The sequence below is a fragment of the Bos indicus genome, chromosome 22 (genome assembly GCF_029378745.1).
Source record: "Bos indicus isolate NIAB-ARS_2022 breed Sahiwal x Tharparkar chromosome 22, NIAB-ARS_B.indTharparkar_mat_pri_1.0, whole genome shotgun sequence".
NCBI lineage: Eukaryota > Metazoa > Chordata > Mammalia > Artiodactyla > Bovidae > Bos > Bos indicus.
In genome coordinates this window covers 860674-877062 of record NC_091781.1, presented here as the reverse complement: position 1 = coordinate 877062, position 16389 = coordinate 860674, and the positions used below count along the sequence as shown (strand labels likewise).

Below are 16389 nucleotides of genomic sequence, written 5' to 3'. Positions count from 1 at the left end.
TATCTCTCCTTGTTATTCTTTGGAACTCTGCATTCAAATGGGTATATCTTTACTCCATTGCCTTGCACTTCTCTTCTTTTCTAACTATTCTCTAAGGCCTCCTCAGGCAACCATTTTGCCTTGTTGCATTTCTTTTTCTTGGGGATGGTCTTGATCACTGCCTCCTGTGCGATGTCATGAACCTCTATCCATAAGTCTTCAGGCACTCTTGTCTATCAGATCTAATCCCTTGAATCTATTTGTCACTTCTACTGTAGCAATTTGATTTAGGTCATATCTGAATGGTCTAGTGGTTTTCCATACTTTCTTCAATTTAAGTCTGAATTTGGCAATAAGGAGCTCATGATCTGAGCCACAGTCAGCTCCCAGTCTTGTTTTTGCTGACTGTATAGAGCTTCTCCATCTCTGGCTGCAAAGAATATAATCAGTGTGATTTTGGTATTGACCTTCTGGTGATATCCATATATAAAGTCTAGTCTCATGTGTTCTTGGGAGAGTGCTTGCTATGACCAGTGCACTCTCTTGGCAAAACTGTGTTAACCTTTTCCCTGCTTCAGTTTTTACTCAAAGACCAAACTTGCCTGTTACTCCAGGTATCTCTTGACTTCTACGTTTGCATTCCAGTCCTCTATAATGAAGAGGGGATCTTTTTGGGGTGTTAGTTCTGGAAGGTCTTATAGGTATTCATAGAGCCATTCAGCTTCAACTTCTTCAGCATTACTGGTCGGGGCATAGACTTGGATTACAGTGATACTGAATGGTTTGCCTTGGAAATGAACAGAGATCATTCTGTCATTTTTGAGATTGCATCCAAGTACTGCATTTTGGACTCTCTTGTTGACTGGGAGGGCTACTCCATTTCTTCTAAGGGATTCTTTCTCACAGTAGTAGATATAATGGTCATCTGAGTTAAATTCACCCATTCCAGTCCATTTTAGTTCATTGATTCCTAAAATGTTGATGTTCGCTCTTGCCATCTCCTGTTTGACCACTTCCAATTTACCTTGAGTCATGGACTTGATATTCCAGGTTCCTATGTAATATTGCTCTTTACAGCATCAGACTTTACTTCCGTTATCAGTCACATCCACAACTGGGTGTTTTTTGTTTTGTTTTGTTTTGCTTTGGCTCCGTCTCTTCATTTTTTCTGGTATTATTTCTCCACTTTTCTCCAGTAGCATAATGGGCACCTACCGACCTGGGGCGTTCATCCTTCAGTGTCATATCTTTTTGCCTTTTCATACTGTTCATCCATTAGCAGATTTTTTTTGTCTTTGACGATTATGGTTTTTGTAGGAGATAACAGATTATGAGACAAGGAGAAGCCTGTGTCTGGTGTAGGGAGGAAAGTCTGTAAGCTTTTAGGGTCAAGACTACATTGTCTGACACCATGGAAAAGGGGTCTTAGACCCTCAAGACCAAGAGGAGTACAGTGCAGAGATGAGAGCCCTTTGAATGAGATAGAAAATGATGTGTACACCCGTGGAGAATTCATGTTGATGTATGGCAAAACCAATACAATATTGTAAAGTAATTAGCCTCCAATTAAAATAAATAAATTTAAAAAATAAAAGAAGAAAATGACTAGAACCATATGGCAGTGTACATCAAACAAGCACAAATCCTGTTCACACACCTGAACGGGGCTTCTTCATCTTTCCTCTGGCCAAGAATGTTAGTGTTCTCCATCAAACTGGAATATTCAGTCTTGCTATTGAATATTCAGTCTTGCATTGACAAATATTGCTGTACTTCAAAACCAACTTATTCTGCCTTTTCATCTGTCATCCTATAATCAGAAGAGCAGATGGTGGTGCCCCCCCAGAATGGGAACCCAGCTGCTGAGGGGATGCTAAGACAAATGCTATCTATGCTTCGTGTATGACATCTTAGTTGTGTGGAAGAGGGTGAAGCCAGTTTCTGGCTTTCCGGGTCTGCCATCATCCACATTTCCCTGCCCTGAGCTGCACATTGTTACTTGTCTGCCCCCACCTTAATCAGTGTGGCCCAGGAAATGGCTCCCAGGAGGGAGCCAAGATCCCTCCACCTCCTGCCCACATGGATGTTCTAGAGCCAGCTGTAAGGTATCTGAACCTCTGTCAAAAGTAAGACATGAAAACATTTCAATAACAAAGACCAGAGGCTGCCTACTCTGTTCAATCCCTATCACAAACTGGACACTCAAAACTACTTGCTGAGTGAATGAACAAATGAATAAATGCATGATAAACAAATGATTAAGCAATATTGAGACACATTGTGATTCTAATGGTCTAAGAGTAATTTGACACATGTCACCTTATGATTTAATAAAAACTCTCCAAGAAAAAATGATAAATGATTGAAATGTGTCTTTACCTTTCAATTCCTACAGCTGTGAAGGGCCAGGTCTCGAAGGCTGTCCACAGAAAGGGTAAGTGTGACACTTTGTGTGTGATGACCTGACCAGAAACAACCAATAGTTCTGTGGGCAAGGGTAATGCTTTCTCACTTTTCCGACTCCCCTCTGCCCTGGCCTCTCTTCATGCTGCAGTCAGTATCTTAGCAATGAGGTTTTCCATCATATCACCACCCTGAAACCAGCCAATGACCTTTGTTATATTCATTCTTTCAATTTGTTCTTCTCTTTTCACCCACCCTTACAATATCCATGGAACATATACTCTGTACAAATTATTCCTTTTACCTTTCAATGGCCCCTTCAAAATAGTAAAAACCCATTAATTCAAACTACATTAACTAGGAGAATAGTATAACTCAAGACATGACTTTTTTATGTGCTAAAAAGAATGTGTTCTAAGTACTACTCACATAAAGTACATTTGACACTTAGGAGAAATTTGTAAGAATGCTGGCACATTTTTTGTGTGTAAATTGTGCTACTAATTATTCTTTGATATTCATTAACTGCCTGAAAATACAAAGTTTGCCAGAAGCTCAGATGGCACAGGTGCTTGAAAAGCAATAGCTTTATAAAGATTCTAAATTCAGAATCTACTCATTCAGACAGTTCTTTCCCCAGTGAGTTTTGGGTGTTTGCTCTCCCCTGGTGGGGGAAGGGGGTGGGGGTGGGGGGACGACTGCAGAATGACCTAACTTATCTATGACAACTCTGCTCTCTGTGTGGAAATCCTGTCCCTGCCTTACTCCTCCACACATTCATGCAGCATTTCACACGGTTCTCATCCCATGTTATAAGTTCAGGATCCCTCAAGCAGTCTCCACAGTTTTGAAAGGGTCCCTCCGTCCAGCCTGGCCAGCAGACATCACATGGGGAGGGTGTGCTTCTAATGAGTGGAGACACCCAGGGGAGACACACAAATTCGTGCGGAAAGCATGACTGACTCAGCTATTTTTCGAGTTATGTTCCCTTAATCAACAGACGACAACATACTCTTCATAGCGAGAAGTCCAAATGATACCCAGTTTAAAAATCCAAAAAAGGTGGGGTGAGGAGGCTATTATACTGAAGAAAGTTGAAAACCTGCCCTGGGAATATTAATCTGCCTCTCTTTCTCCTTGACAAGCTGTGCACTATCGCACTGAGACAGTTCTAAATGATGTCACAGCATCCACACACATGGCAAATATAGGACATGCCAACATGACAAACCAACCCCCCTTGTGTGTCCGCCAGGCCCAAGATCCCGTCCATTGCCACGGGCATCGTGGGCGGCCTGCTGCTGGTGGTGGTGCTGGCCCTGAGCGTCGGCCTCTTCATGCGCAGGCGCCACATCGTGCGCAAGCGCACACTGCGCCGGCTGCTGCAGGAGCGTGAGGTGAGCTGGGCGACCACCAGGCGGTGTCTTACAGATGAGATTGCATGACTGAGCTTTATTGTAATGAAAAAGCCAGGAGAATCTCTGAATGTCCAGTTATAAGCAAGTCCGTATACACTTTGGTACTTGCATTCAGTGACATGCAGCTGTTTCCAGGGTAAGTCCTGCTGGCGGTTACCCAGCTGTGGTGCCCACCACCCGGCTTGTTCTGCTCAGTGGTCGGCAAGGGGGAAGCTGGTGCACAGAGGCCCGTGAGTTGCTGTGAGCACAGGAGGTGTCACTTTGTAAAATGCCACAGTTCCCACCAGTGACCAGTATTGTCTCTGACACCATGATTTCAGGAAAAGGTCTTCAGGTGGTATCTGTGACCATCTGTATGTCTCTCCAGAGACATACAGGGCCTGGGGGCCAGAGCCCCCAGGAGGAGGGACCCATGGCAACTTCAGCAGCATGGCTCTGCAGGGCTCAGATGGGCTACCAAAATGACCATCACACAAGCTTGCCTTCCCCCCAAGCTTTCCTAGCCTGGTCACAGAAACAGAAATTGCACTTATTGCCCAGGAGCTGTTCTGTTCAAGGTCACATGCTTTGGAGGATGTGGGAAGTGTCAGTCCCGGTTCCTTATGTGTCTCTCACCAAGTTCCCTAGAACAGGTATCCCCATCTGGGGAGTGAGTGGGGCAAGCTCTCTGGGCCAGAGCGTGAGCGCGCCTCCTGCCACATGGAGTCAGGAGCTGCCACCCCGTCCCTGGGCCATGTAGGCAGGCATCAGCTCTTCCCCTTGTCTCTCACAGCTCGTGGAGCCTCTGACGCCCAGCGGAGAAGCTCCCAACCAAGCTCTCTTGAGGATCCTAAAGGAAACAGAATTCAAGAAGGTCAAGGTGCTGGGCTCGGGAGCATTTGGCACCGTGTACAAGGTGAGCCTGAGGCGCCGAGACTCGAGTCTGGGGCCACTTCCTCTGCTGTGGTCCTTATCACAGTGCAGTGCTCTTTGTGTCACTGAGGGTTCAGGAAATTCCAGTATTTTTCTTAGGTTGTCTAGATTAAATCTTTTATAATCAGAGTGACAAGGAAGTGGTCCACTTGGGCACAGATGATTTCCTGGAGGACAGGGTGAGTTTTCAGAGGATGGGTGGCACAAGTCAATCTGAAAGAGTGTGGCCTGTATCTGCAGGGCAGCATCCGAATAAAGCCCAGCTCAAAACAGCTTCCTCTTCATTTATTTTTTCTATGCCCTCTTTGCTTAGTCTAATCACAGTTAGTCCTAGACCCAGTATCTCAGAATTCTGTATACAATGACTCATACTGACTCTGTAACTTACATGAGCTGAAGGGTTTTATCTAACTACTCTGATTCCTGGGACACAACAGCTAAAGAGCTGCTGAGCTGTCATGACTCCCAGCCTGGGTGGCCTTGGGTGCAGAGCTGTGCTTCCTCACCCTTTGGGGTATGGCCACTAATGACACCCAGCCAGGCCAGGAGCCACATGTTACATGTGTGACGACTGCCAGCCAATGACTTCTCCTCTCTTTCTTATAGGGACTCTGGATCCCAGAAGGCGAGAAGGTTAAAATTCCTGTAGCTATCAAGGAATTAAGAGAAGCCACATCTCCAAAAGCCAACAAGGAAATTCTTGATGTGAGTTTCTGCTTTGTTCTCTAGCTATCTGCAGGCCTGGACATCAGAAGCTACCTTTTCTCGTGGTTGGCAGCACATTTCTGTGTTCTGGACTTTCTCATCACCACATTCTAAATGGTCGCTTTTCACTTTTGCTGTATTTTTTCCTTCTGGCTACACAGTTGGTATAATTCTCCCTCATAGAGATGACTTGCTCTTCTGTTCTCTTAATGCCCCAAAAGAATGGGAACCTGGGGTCCCTGGGCATCCACTAGGGGCTGGTGGCTTCCCCCTGCCATCTCAGTGATGCCTCTGGCTGGCCTGTGGTACTGTAGGTGTTGTGTTCAGCATGCCTTGGGAAAGAAACAGAGACATGAGGCAGCCTGCTCAGGGTCACGAAGCTAGGTAGGTTTCCAGCACCAGGTTACTTCTGATTCTGAAATGAGTGTTCGTTTTCTTCCACCAAATATCTCATCTTTGAAATGGCTTTTTAAAGGTACCTAGGATTAACAATATCATGCTCCATAAACTCTATAATCTGTTGCTCACCTTCTGTACTTTTTCTCAAAATAATTTAAATGTTTCCAGCATCTGCTGAGTGCTATTTTATGGAGTCTTTGAAATACTTCATAAGGTTATTATTGTTACATGCTTTTACTTTAGATTCTGCTGAACTTTTCCTGGCTTCCTTTGGACCTTCACTAGCCAATGAGGGCTCTGCATGGTCTTAGAAAGAGGCTGGAAGAAGGAGGAGCCAGCCTGGCGTTGGGCAGAACCTACTTCAGGCAGAAGCTCAGGAAGTTCTGAGGGATGCAGCCTTGCGGGCCCCGGCTAACAGCACTGCCACCACTCGCTGTGGGTGGATGTGGGTTTTTCTTGCTCTTTTCCCAAAGCAGAGCCAGTAAAAGAAGAGGTGGAGGGGCTCAGCAGTGAGTTAGGAGAACAGTCAATGAAAAAGGAAAGTGACTGCCTTTACTGACTCAGAAATAGTTCATCTTACAGCCAAGAAAGACAAAGGTCAAATGTAATATTTCCCCACTCATATCTAACCGACAGAATAATATGGTAAGCAAAGCAAACAGGCCTTTTAAAAAATGTGTTCAGACACTGAGCTTCCCAAGAGGAAATCCTCTCCATCTGCATTTCTCTAGGCAGCCTTCCCTCCATTCGTTTTGCAGCAGGGAAGTCCCACTGCAGTATTTTCTTTGTGAAGGATGAATTATTAACACAGTGTAACAGGAAATCTCACACACTGTTGATATGCTTATCAAGCCAAGTTATCGTTCATTTTAGCAGTTTACAAATTAATGAGTCTGTTAATATAATGTCAGTTCCTATTTACGTAACCATAAGAAGTGTTACAAGCAAGCCATTTGTGAAGTCTCTTCACTTACAACCTCTAGCTCCTTTTCCAACACAGTTAAAAAGAAAATATTTTAGCAAAATTTGCTTCCTTATTTCACTTTTTACTCATTCAAGACATTCTAATAACTGTCACAAAATGTGAATTTTGACAATATCCTCTGTGCAGAGTAAGGGCAATTTTGAAGATAGTAGCAATACTTTGAGAAAGAAGTAGTTCTGCTGAAAAGGACCCTCCAGAACCCCTAACCTGGAGGAAATCTGCTTTCATGGGGCAGGGGTAGGGTAGAAAATAGAGAAAGTGAAGACTTAGAAAAAGTGTTTAAAGCCCTGTTTGCCTCTTGCCCTGTCTCTGGGCTCCTCTCCTTCTCTCCCTCTGGCCCATTCCTGCTTTCTTCTTTCTGCTCTGACACCCACCCTGTGGCTGTTCTGGGAGAGGACAGCAGCCTGAGGCCTTGGTCTGCTTGTCCTGAAGCTCCGTCTGCCCCACAAACACAGAGCCACTCTCGTAGGCTGGGTGCTGCCATGGGGAGCCCCTAAGGAAAGGGAAAACTAAAGCAAAGGCAGTTTCAACAGTGAGTTAAAGGGCAAGTTAATCCTGTGACCAGGCTGCCCAGGGGGCTGAGTGTGGGCTTGGCTCACACGCACTTGTAAATGGCTCCAGCTTCCCCTGGTTTTCCTCCCCTACCCAGGCCAGCACTAACGTCCAGCACACATGCCCTCTACCCCAGGTGCACGGTGCCATCAGTGGTGGCTTAGGTACTGGGAAGCTTCAAAACTATTCTTAAAGCTGGGCATATGCCTCTCCTGAAGGAGTTTAATGTTTAGTGAAATCCCTTTTCCCCAGTCCTTAACATAAACTAGTTCACAGATGAGGGAGACATGCAAGAAAGAAGGCCCAAACAATCGTTTCGACAACTGGACAAAATAATAGATTTTTAAGGTCGACAAGCCTCAGAGGCTCTGCTGCCACGTGACTCTGACCTCAGCCTTGGGAGCCTCTGAGCGTGGGTTCTGCCTGCCAGGCTCCAGATTGATCAGAGATGGTGAGGAATACCAAGCATTCTTGCTGTAGGTCACAGAGCACCTTTGAGATTCCAAGATAAACAGTTAAGAACAAATCTCACGTTAACTCCTGCACACACTGAATAGGACACGTGACTGGACAGCATCCCTGTTGAGCTCAGGCTTAGACGTGCAGAAGGGACACCCTAGCTCGGGTGCTGTACCAGATTTTAATAGGAGCTAGGACCTGGCAGGGCTCCAGGCTCTGTGTGGCCCGACACCCACACCCATGCTCCACTCCCTGAGCCCTGGGTCAGCTCCTCACGGCCCACAGCAGATGGGCTGCTCAGACTGCTCTGCTCTGCAGATTTTTCTCCCCTCTGAAGTGAGTACAACATGTTTCCAAATCTCAACCAGATCTTGAGAAAATAGAAACAGCCAGAGGATTACTTTGGTGTTATGGTTGTACAGTTTCCCAGACTCGGGAGAGAGATGTGATTTCTGCTTTTCTGGCAATCACATGGCCTATTAATTTTCTCATAGACTTTCTAGTTTAAATTTAGGGTGGGCATAGAAACAGCATGCAGAAGAGATTCATATATGTTCTCTGTGTTATAAGGTCTAGGGCTTTCACTCAGCAAGTCTTCCCCAGTCTGTGGGGTTAATCAGTAGCAGGGAGGATGGCTGAGGGGCCCCGGAGGCCAGCGGCCTGGGGCGGGAAGACTCTAGTGGGCCCAGTCCTGACAAGAAGCGTGATCTTGGGCATGGTCCACTGGGTCTCAATTTCCTCTTCAGACGAATAGTTGCTTCAGGAGGAACCACTTGCCTGCCTTCTCCAGTCCTAAATTTTTATCAGTTGTTGTTGTTGTTTAGTTCCTAAGTTGTGTCTGACTGCTTATGACCCCATGGACAGCAGCACAGCAGGCTTCCCTGCCCTTCACCGTCTCTCCACGTTGGCTCAAACTCCTGTCCACTGTGTCAGTGATCCCATCCAACCATCTCATCCTCTGTCGTCCCCTTCTCCTCCTGCCCTCAATCTTTCCCAGCATCAGGATCTTTTCCAATGAGTCAACTCTACACATCAGGTGGCCAAAGTATTGGAACTTGAGCATCAGTCCTTCCAATGAATATGCAGGGTTGATTTCCTTTGGGATTGACTGGTTGATCTCCTTGCAGTCCAAGGGACTCTCAAGAGTCTTCTCCAGCACCATAATTCGAAAGCATCAGTAGCTTTTTATCAGTAGCCCTCTGAAAAATGAAGAGCTGTCTGAATGTCCATAATATTAAATATCTACTCTGCTCTTTAACATTGTGATGCTGCGTTTACAACCAGAGGAGAAGGGCTGCCTGCCCATGAAGGTGGGGTACCGCCCACTCAGGGTGCTTGTTCTAAAACAAGTAGCAGAGCTGCAGTCTCTCTTATTAGTGAAAGCAACAGGGTCTCTGATTTGTGTGATTTCAGTGTCGTTCAGCTGTGATGTTTCTAAGGTATTTCTAGAGGTGTGTTGGGCAGCACGGAGGCCCCACAGGGGAACAGGTGTTGGGGAGAGGGAGACACTAAACAAGTTCCCCCTCCCTGCAGCTCACACAGCACACCCGCCGGGATGGGTCCAAGAATCAGCATTTCTGGCAATTTGGCCAGCAGCACTGAGCCTGCTGCCCTGAGCGAACAACTGCAAGAAGCCAGGAAAGTTTAGCTTAGATGGGAGTCAGAGGCCCTCAGAGGAGGGGTCAGCCAGGGAAAGCGGAGGTGGAGGGGCATTCCGGACAAAGCCCCTGCTGGGGGCGAGTATGGGAGAGCAGTGAGCGGGTGGAGCAGCAGGGCCTGTGGGAGGAGAGCCCAGGGAGGCGTGGGGGCCTCCCCGGAATGGTGAGGCCTGGGCAAGGTTACTGCAGACGCTGGTGTTTAGGACACTGAGGACATTTGTGTTTCGGACTCTGCATTCGCCCCAGTCCCTCCACCCATCTGCTCTGTCCTCACTGTCCGCTCCTGAGGCACAGCTCCCGGCAGCCCCCTCAGGTGCCTTCGCCTCCCAGGCTGTGTTGGCTCCTGCACAGGGAGCCCAGCCCCAACCACATCAGTGGGCAGAGCGGGAAAGGCACCTCTGAACTTTCTCTTGGAGATGAGGTGGTCCCTTTTGTGTCTGTATAAAAGGTCAGCATCCTTGTACTCTAAAGGGAAAGAGATTGAGTTTATTGGTAGAAATTTAGGATTCCCTAATTCCTAGACAAAAACGAGGCCCAGCTATGCGCTTGGTTTAAGTGAAGTCAGCTTCCTCCAGCCACGGATAGCAGAAGAGTTAAAATGAAATCCGTAGTCGTGAGTCTGTGTCAGGCCTCTGCCCTGGCCGCCTCTGAGTCAGCAGGGGTAGGCTTGGGGGAAGTGGTTTTCCTTTCCCAAAACTGCGGCCAGCAACACAGACCACCTCTTAAGAGATGAATCCTGGGTCGCCCACACCGTCTGTGATCACTGCAGGTATAACATCCTCTCTCCGTTTCAGAGCCGGCACATGTACACAGAAAGGCCTTCTTTCTCCGCTGTGTGTGGTAGAGGTGCCTGTGGTCCCAGCAGTGTTGATGGTGGGGTGGCGGATGGGGGGGGCTCCTCCTCTGCCCACCACAGAGGAGGAGAAGTGAGGACTGACCTCCCAGAGCTGTCACCATCACCTCGATGCCCATGGTGAGGGTTCCTTAGTCAATGGCCAGGTCATCATCAGGATGTGGGTTGCCACCCGCCCCAACAGTGTTTTAAACTGAGGCATCTTTGGCTCTGAGGCGGAGGTCCTCGTAATGACTCAGCATCACCCAAACTTGGGGACATCGGGTCTTGTTTTCACCCAGCACTTTGCCAGTGGCGAGCACTGCTGCGGTCTCTCTGTGGTGCCGAATGCCACCTGCAGTCAGAGGGTGCCTACGCCCACCAGATGTCTGGTCACTGCTTGGCCTCACGAGCCAGAGATCCTGTGTGAACATCCACTGCTCTAGATGTTTCATGTGCCCATTTCCACACTTAGACTCCAGTTGGGTTTTTAATCTAGGAAGGGTCTGCCTGCTTGGTCCCGTAGCCACGGCAGGGAGCCGCGCTGATGTGCCTTCTCCTCTTCTCCTGCAGGAGGCCTACGTGATGGCCAGTGTGGACAACCCCCATGTGTGCCGCCTCCTGGGCATCTGCCTGACCTCCACCGTGCAGCTCATCACACAGCTCATGCCCTTCGGCTGCCTGCTGGACTACGTCCGCGAGCACAAGGACAATGTCGGCTCCCAGTACCTGCTCAACTGGTGTGTGCAGATCGCAAAGGTAACTCGCAGGCAGCCAGTGCTGAGAGCCAGCAGCCAGGGCCACAAAGCAGGCCCAGCAGCCACCTCTGCTTCTTGCTGTGCCCGCACCTCCTGGGCTGATGTGATTGTTAGAGGGAGCCCAAAGAACAGTGGCAAGGGGCAAAAAACAACCACCAGGAAGTCAACAATTACATTCTCCGTCCTAGGAAAGCAGAGAGTTTGTCAGGAGAGATGTGTGTGTGTGTGTGTGCGCGCGCGTGCGTGCGTGCATAGACACAGTGTAGACTTTATTTTGGATTAAGTTGAATTGATTGTCTTTGGCGTCAGATTAGTGCCTCCCACTCCACATTGAAAATCTAATTATTCAGCTACATTTGCACAGTTGGGTGCTCTCAGAATGGTTCATGTTAGTGTCTTATTTCCCTGGCATTCTTTTTGTTGAACACTATGGTAATTTGTAGCAGAGGATGAGGTATGGCTTTCACGCAGGCAGAACTGGCAACAAAACCAGCAAACCAGCCCACCTGAGGCTGTCAGGTGACAGAGTGCTGGGTGGACAGGCAGGTGCTGGCTCTGATGTGTGGTGGCAGGAGGTCAGCAGATGCTGCTTCTGCTTCCTGAGGCCCCTCATACGTTCCGCTGTCAACAGGCTAGACTGAGGGAGGAGCCGGTGGGGCGGTGGGCAGACAGTGACCAGGTGGCTACACTGTGAGCTGAAGCCAGGAGCTGAGCGGCAGGTATTTAGCTGCTCATGTGGCCTCACAAAGACTTTCTTTCATCTCATATCTCTCTTTCTTGATCACAGCACTGCATCAGTTATTTGCAACCCAACTTGCTAATTCTGTTTCTTCTAACAGTGGGTATACCTTTCACTCAGTTGAATGAATGGAATCTGTGGATGAATCCCGCCCCGAACCCCTCATCCCTGGAGAGCGGTTATTAGCTGGAGGAGACCAGGGAGGCAGGGAGCCCCTCGTCTCCCAGCCCTGTCAAGTCCTGGTTGCTCCTCTCACCCAGCGCAGCAGTGCAGCTCGGTCCTGTGGATTTACAGTTCTCCCAGAATTGGGGGGCTCCACCAGGCTGTCAGGCAGCAGGCTGCCTCCTGGGAAAACAGGCAGCAGCACGACGCTCTTTTTCTGCTGCCACTGGGCTTACTGTCTCAGCCACAGCCCCGGAGGCTCCAGCACCCTAGGAGTGGGAGAGCGCCTTCTCAGAACCCGCCCACCCCCCAGTGCTCCTGTCATTGTCACGGCCACAACCCTGGTTTCGGAACAGAGGGAACCACGCGGCCACGCTAAACAATGGTCCTGACGGAGCCTGTGCGCCTTAGTGCTGCGGTCTCATGAAGATGCAGTAATTTCTGTGTCTGACTGCGTTAGTTTCCTAGGGCTGCCACCAAAGATCGTGACAGACTTGGTGGCTTTCCACAGTGGAAACTTAATCTCTCACAGTTCTGGAGGTTGGAAGTCTAGAATCAAGGTGTTAGCAGGGCCATGGCCCCTCTGAAGGCTTTAGGGGAGAATCCTTCCTCCCTTCCCCAGCTCTGGTGGCTCCAAGCATCCCCGGCTTGTACCAGCATCACTCCCATCTCTGCCCACATCTTCACGTGGCCTCCTTCCCTGGGTCTGAGTCCAGATCACCCTCTCTCTTATAAGGTACCAGTTCAGTTCAGTTGCTCAGTCGTCTCCAACTCTTTGCGACCCCATGAACTGCAGCACGCCGGGCCTCCCTGTCCATCACCAACTCCCGGAGTTCACTCAAACTCATGTCCATCAAGTCGGTGATGCCATCCAGCCATCTCATCCTCTGTTGTCCCCTTCTCCTCCTGCCCCCAATCCCTCCCAGCATCAGAGTCTTTTCCAGTGAGTCAACTCTTCGCATGAAGTGGCCAAAGTACTGGAGTTTCAGCTTTAGCATCATTCCTTCCAAAGAACACCCAGGACTGATCTCCTTTAGAATGGACTGGTTGGATCTCCTTGCAGTCCAAGGGACTCTCAAGAGTCTTCTCCAACATCACAGTTCAAAAGCATCAATTCTTCGGTGCTCAGCCTTCTTCACAGTCCAACTCTCACATCCATACATGACCACTGGAAAAACCATAGCCTTGACTAGATGAACCTTTGTTGGCAAAGTAATGTCTCTGCTTTTGAATATGCTATCTAGGTTTGTCATAACTTTCCTTCCAAGGAGTAAGCGCCTTTTAATTTCATGGCTGCAATCACCATCTGCAGTGATTTTGGAGCCCAAAAAAATAAAGTCTGACACTGTTTCCACTGGTTCCCCATCTATTTCCCATGAAGTGATGGGACTAGATGCCATGATCTTCGTTTTCTGAATGTTGAGCTTTAAGCCAACTTTTTCACTCTCCTCTTTCACTTTCATCAAGAGGCTTTTTAGTTCCTCTTCACTTTCTGCCGTAAGGGTGGTGTCATCTGCATGTCTGAGGTTATTGATATTTCTCCCGGCAATCTTGATTCCAGCTTGTGTTTCTTCCAGCCCAGCATTTCTCATGATGTACTCTGCATAGAAGTTATATAAGCAGGGTGACAATACACAGCCTTGATGAACTCCTTTTCCTATTTGGAACCAGTCTGTTGTTCCATGTCCAGTTCTAACTGTTGCTTCCTGACCTGCATATAGGTTTCTCAAGAGGCAGGTCAGGTGGTCTGGGATTCATCTCTTTCAGAATTTTCCACAGTTTATTGTGATCCACAGTTCATTGTGGATCACAATAAACTGTCAAAGGCTTTGGCATAGTAAAAGGTGCCAGTCATTCCTAAATCCAGGATGATTTCGTCTCAAGATCTTTTAATTAGATCTGCAAAACCCTGTGTCTGAGCTCACATTCTGGGTTTCTGGGTAGATGTGAAATTTTGGAGACACTGTTCAGCCCAGTGTCTTATGTCGGGGAGGAGGTCATTAGCCTGCCATAGGTTTCACTAAACATAAAGTCTTTCCTGGAGGTCTATTCATGTCCTGACCTCTAATCTCAGAAATTCTTCCTTAGTCTCCTCCCTGATAATCTGAGGCAGGAGAATTGCCAAAGTTATCCCCCTCCACTCCAGGCAGCCTCTGCTGCTACTGCTGCTAAGTCACTTCAGTCTTGTCCAACTCTGTGCGACCCCATGGACTGCAGCCCACCAGGCTCCTCTGTCCATGGGATTTTCCAGGCAAGAGTACTGGAGTGGGGTGCCATTGCCTTCTCCGCCAGGCAGTCTCTAGTACCTTGCTTAACTTGCTTTCCTTTTTTTAACCCCTTTTGCTTCCTGGGAAGATCTGGCTTATATACTTGTTTACTTGACACTGGGAGGGAGGTGAGCTGTTAGTCGTACCCTGACTGCTGCCCACATGGGACCAGGCGTCCAGAATGCGGCACAGCCAAGCTGTCTGCTCCTGCCTGAAGGGTGAGCACAGCTCACCAGGTGCCCATATGTTTAGCATTCTAATTATCTTGTGTCAATTTGCAGCTCCACAAAAGTGAATTTTTATGTGAGGGGACACACAGCCTTGGCAAGTTCTGCCCAGTTACAGAACTGGGCATGTAACTCTGGGGGATTCACAGCTCCGTTTTGGCTTTTACTAGGCGAGTTGTCTCAGTGGTAAAGAATCCACCTGCCAGTGCAGGAGACATAAGAGACATTGGTTCAATCCCTGGGTCAGCAAGATTCCCCTGGAAGAGGAAATGGCAACCCACTCCAGTATTCTTGCTTGAAGAATCCCATGAACAGAAGAGCCTGGCAGGCTATGATCCATCAGGTTACAAGGAGTTGAACACAACTTGGGGGTGGAGCAGACGAGTTGTCTCCGAGGTTGAGCCGAGACAGAGAAGACAGTCCACAGAGCCCCTGTGAAGCGCCCACTCAAGCCCCAGGATGCATCCCATGCTCACTCCTCTGGTTTTTGCCCGCACTTTGACTGATTTAGGTTAGTGACTGAAATCTCAGCTGAAACATCATCATATTCTAGCTCTATATCTACTCTCTTTCCTTAGAGCAGCATCTCCTGGTTTTGTTCTTTTCTTATTCTTGAGGTTTTCCCCTTCTTTCTTTGGCAACCCCACATTCAGATCTGCTTGCCCACAGAGACTGTATAGACGGAAGCTTGTTTGACCCCAAAATCAGTCTTCTACAGCATGAGGAAAAGCAAACACCTGACCATGGCAGTGCCCACCGCAGGACAAACTCAGCTCTGGCCCGACCCCGGTCAGCCCTGAGTTTCCAAGGTTCTGGAGTTGAGTCCCCAGGGCCTGAAAGTTTTCCAGTATAGTGCTCTATATAATATTATTCAGAATTTCACTTTGTTATTTAAATCCACTGCTCTGCCTGTTGTACTCTGTTTAAGATCATTTTCCTCTGAAGTCCGTTCACGTTGCAGCTGTCGTTAACTTTTGTCTCTATGGCGCTGCTTTCTGTTTCAGCAGAGAAACCTCACTGTTGTGCTTGCACAGCTGTATCAGTGCAGCATCTATCCTGCCAGCATAGGAAAGCAATGGTCTCCTCACTTGTAAGGAGAGAAATTTGCTGTTGGGTTAGGTACTATTCACCTTTAGTATTAAACAGTTTTCTTTGTAAAACTTAGAAATGAAACTACCCAGAAAGACTTTGTGGCTGACCAGAAACTAAACTTGCTGGCATTTTTGAAGTGGGATTTATTGACTTATAAATGTCCTCACTGATTCACAAAGGCCCAGGCTCTCTTGGGAAGTTTTCCAAACGTTGCTGACAAGTCAGACACTATTACACAGGTTCATTGTCCTCACTAAACTGGTAGGAAGACAAGTAAAATTATATCACCCAGGCACAAGGAGAAAGAAAAGAAGCAGAGGTGGCCTGGGGGGATTCTTATTGGGGTTTGGAGACCAGAGGTGCCCTTCCATACAGGGGTAGAGTGGATTCTAGACTCAGGTCTCAGAAGGCTGTGGTCCCATCATCTGCTCCGTGATCCCCCCTTCCTAAGTTCCCAGCTCATGAAGGTACACAGAGCTCTCACTCACGGGAAGTAACTTAGGTGCTTCAGAAAGTGTGTCCATTCTTTCTGGCTACTTAAACTAGCTAGTAAATTCCAAAATAATTAGATGGGATGATAATGTCATAAAATCCTAGAATCCAAAAGAGGTGCTGGACTTCAATTTAGAGAACACTGCTGCCGTGCCAGGCTGTTCCTTGGAGCACCACAGAACGCATACTGCAAATCCTATGTAAATCAGCTCCCCAGGCTGATTCATTTAACATTTTCTCCAGCCTTTGGGACACAGAGCTTTCTTTCACCTAACCTGGATTAAGATCTCACAGAAGTTAGTTTTCAGAGAGATAAGTTTCAGATCTTGACCAGGCCCCAGTGAGATTTG

At 48.0% G+C, this 16389-nt stretch overlaps 1 protein-coding gene across 1 annotated transcript in view; it reads left to right on the top strand.

Annotated features, from left to right (window-relative positions):
- The window catches only part of EGFR (epidermal growth factor receptor), a 221354-nt gene that overhangs the window by 175718 nt on the left and 29247 nt on the right, over positions 1–16389 (top strand). The window contains exons 16-20 of the mRNA XM_019984353.2: positions 2375–2413; positions 3638–3779; positions 4573–4695; positions 5319–5417; positions 10876–11061. Of these exons, the coding sequence (XP_019839912.2) occupies positions 2375–2413; positions 3638–3779; positions 4573–4695; positions 5319–5417; positions 10876–11061 (589 nt within the window). The remainder of the gene's footprint in view (positions 1–2374; positions 2414–3637; positions 3780–4572; positions 4696–5318; positions 5418–10875; positions 11062–16389) is intronic.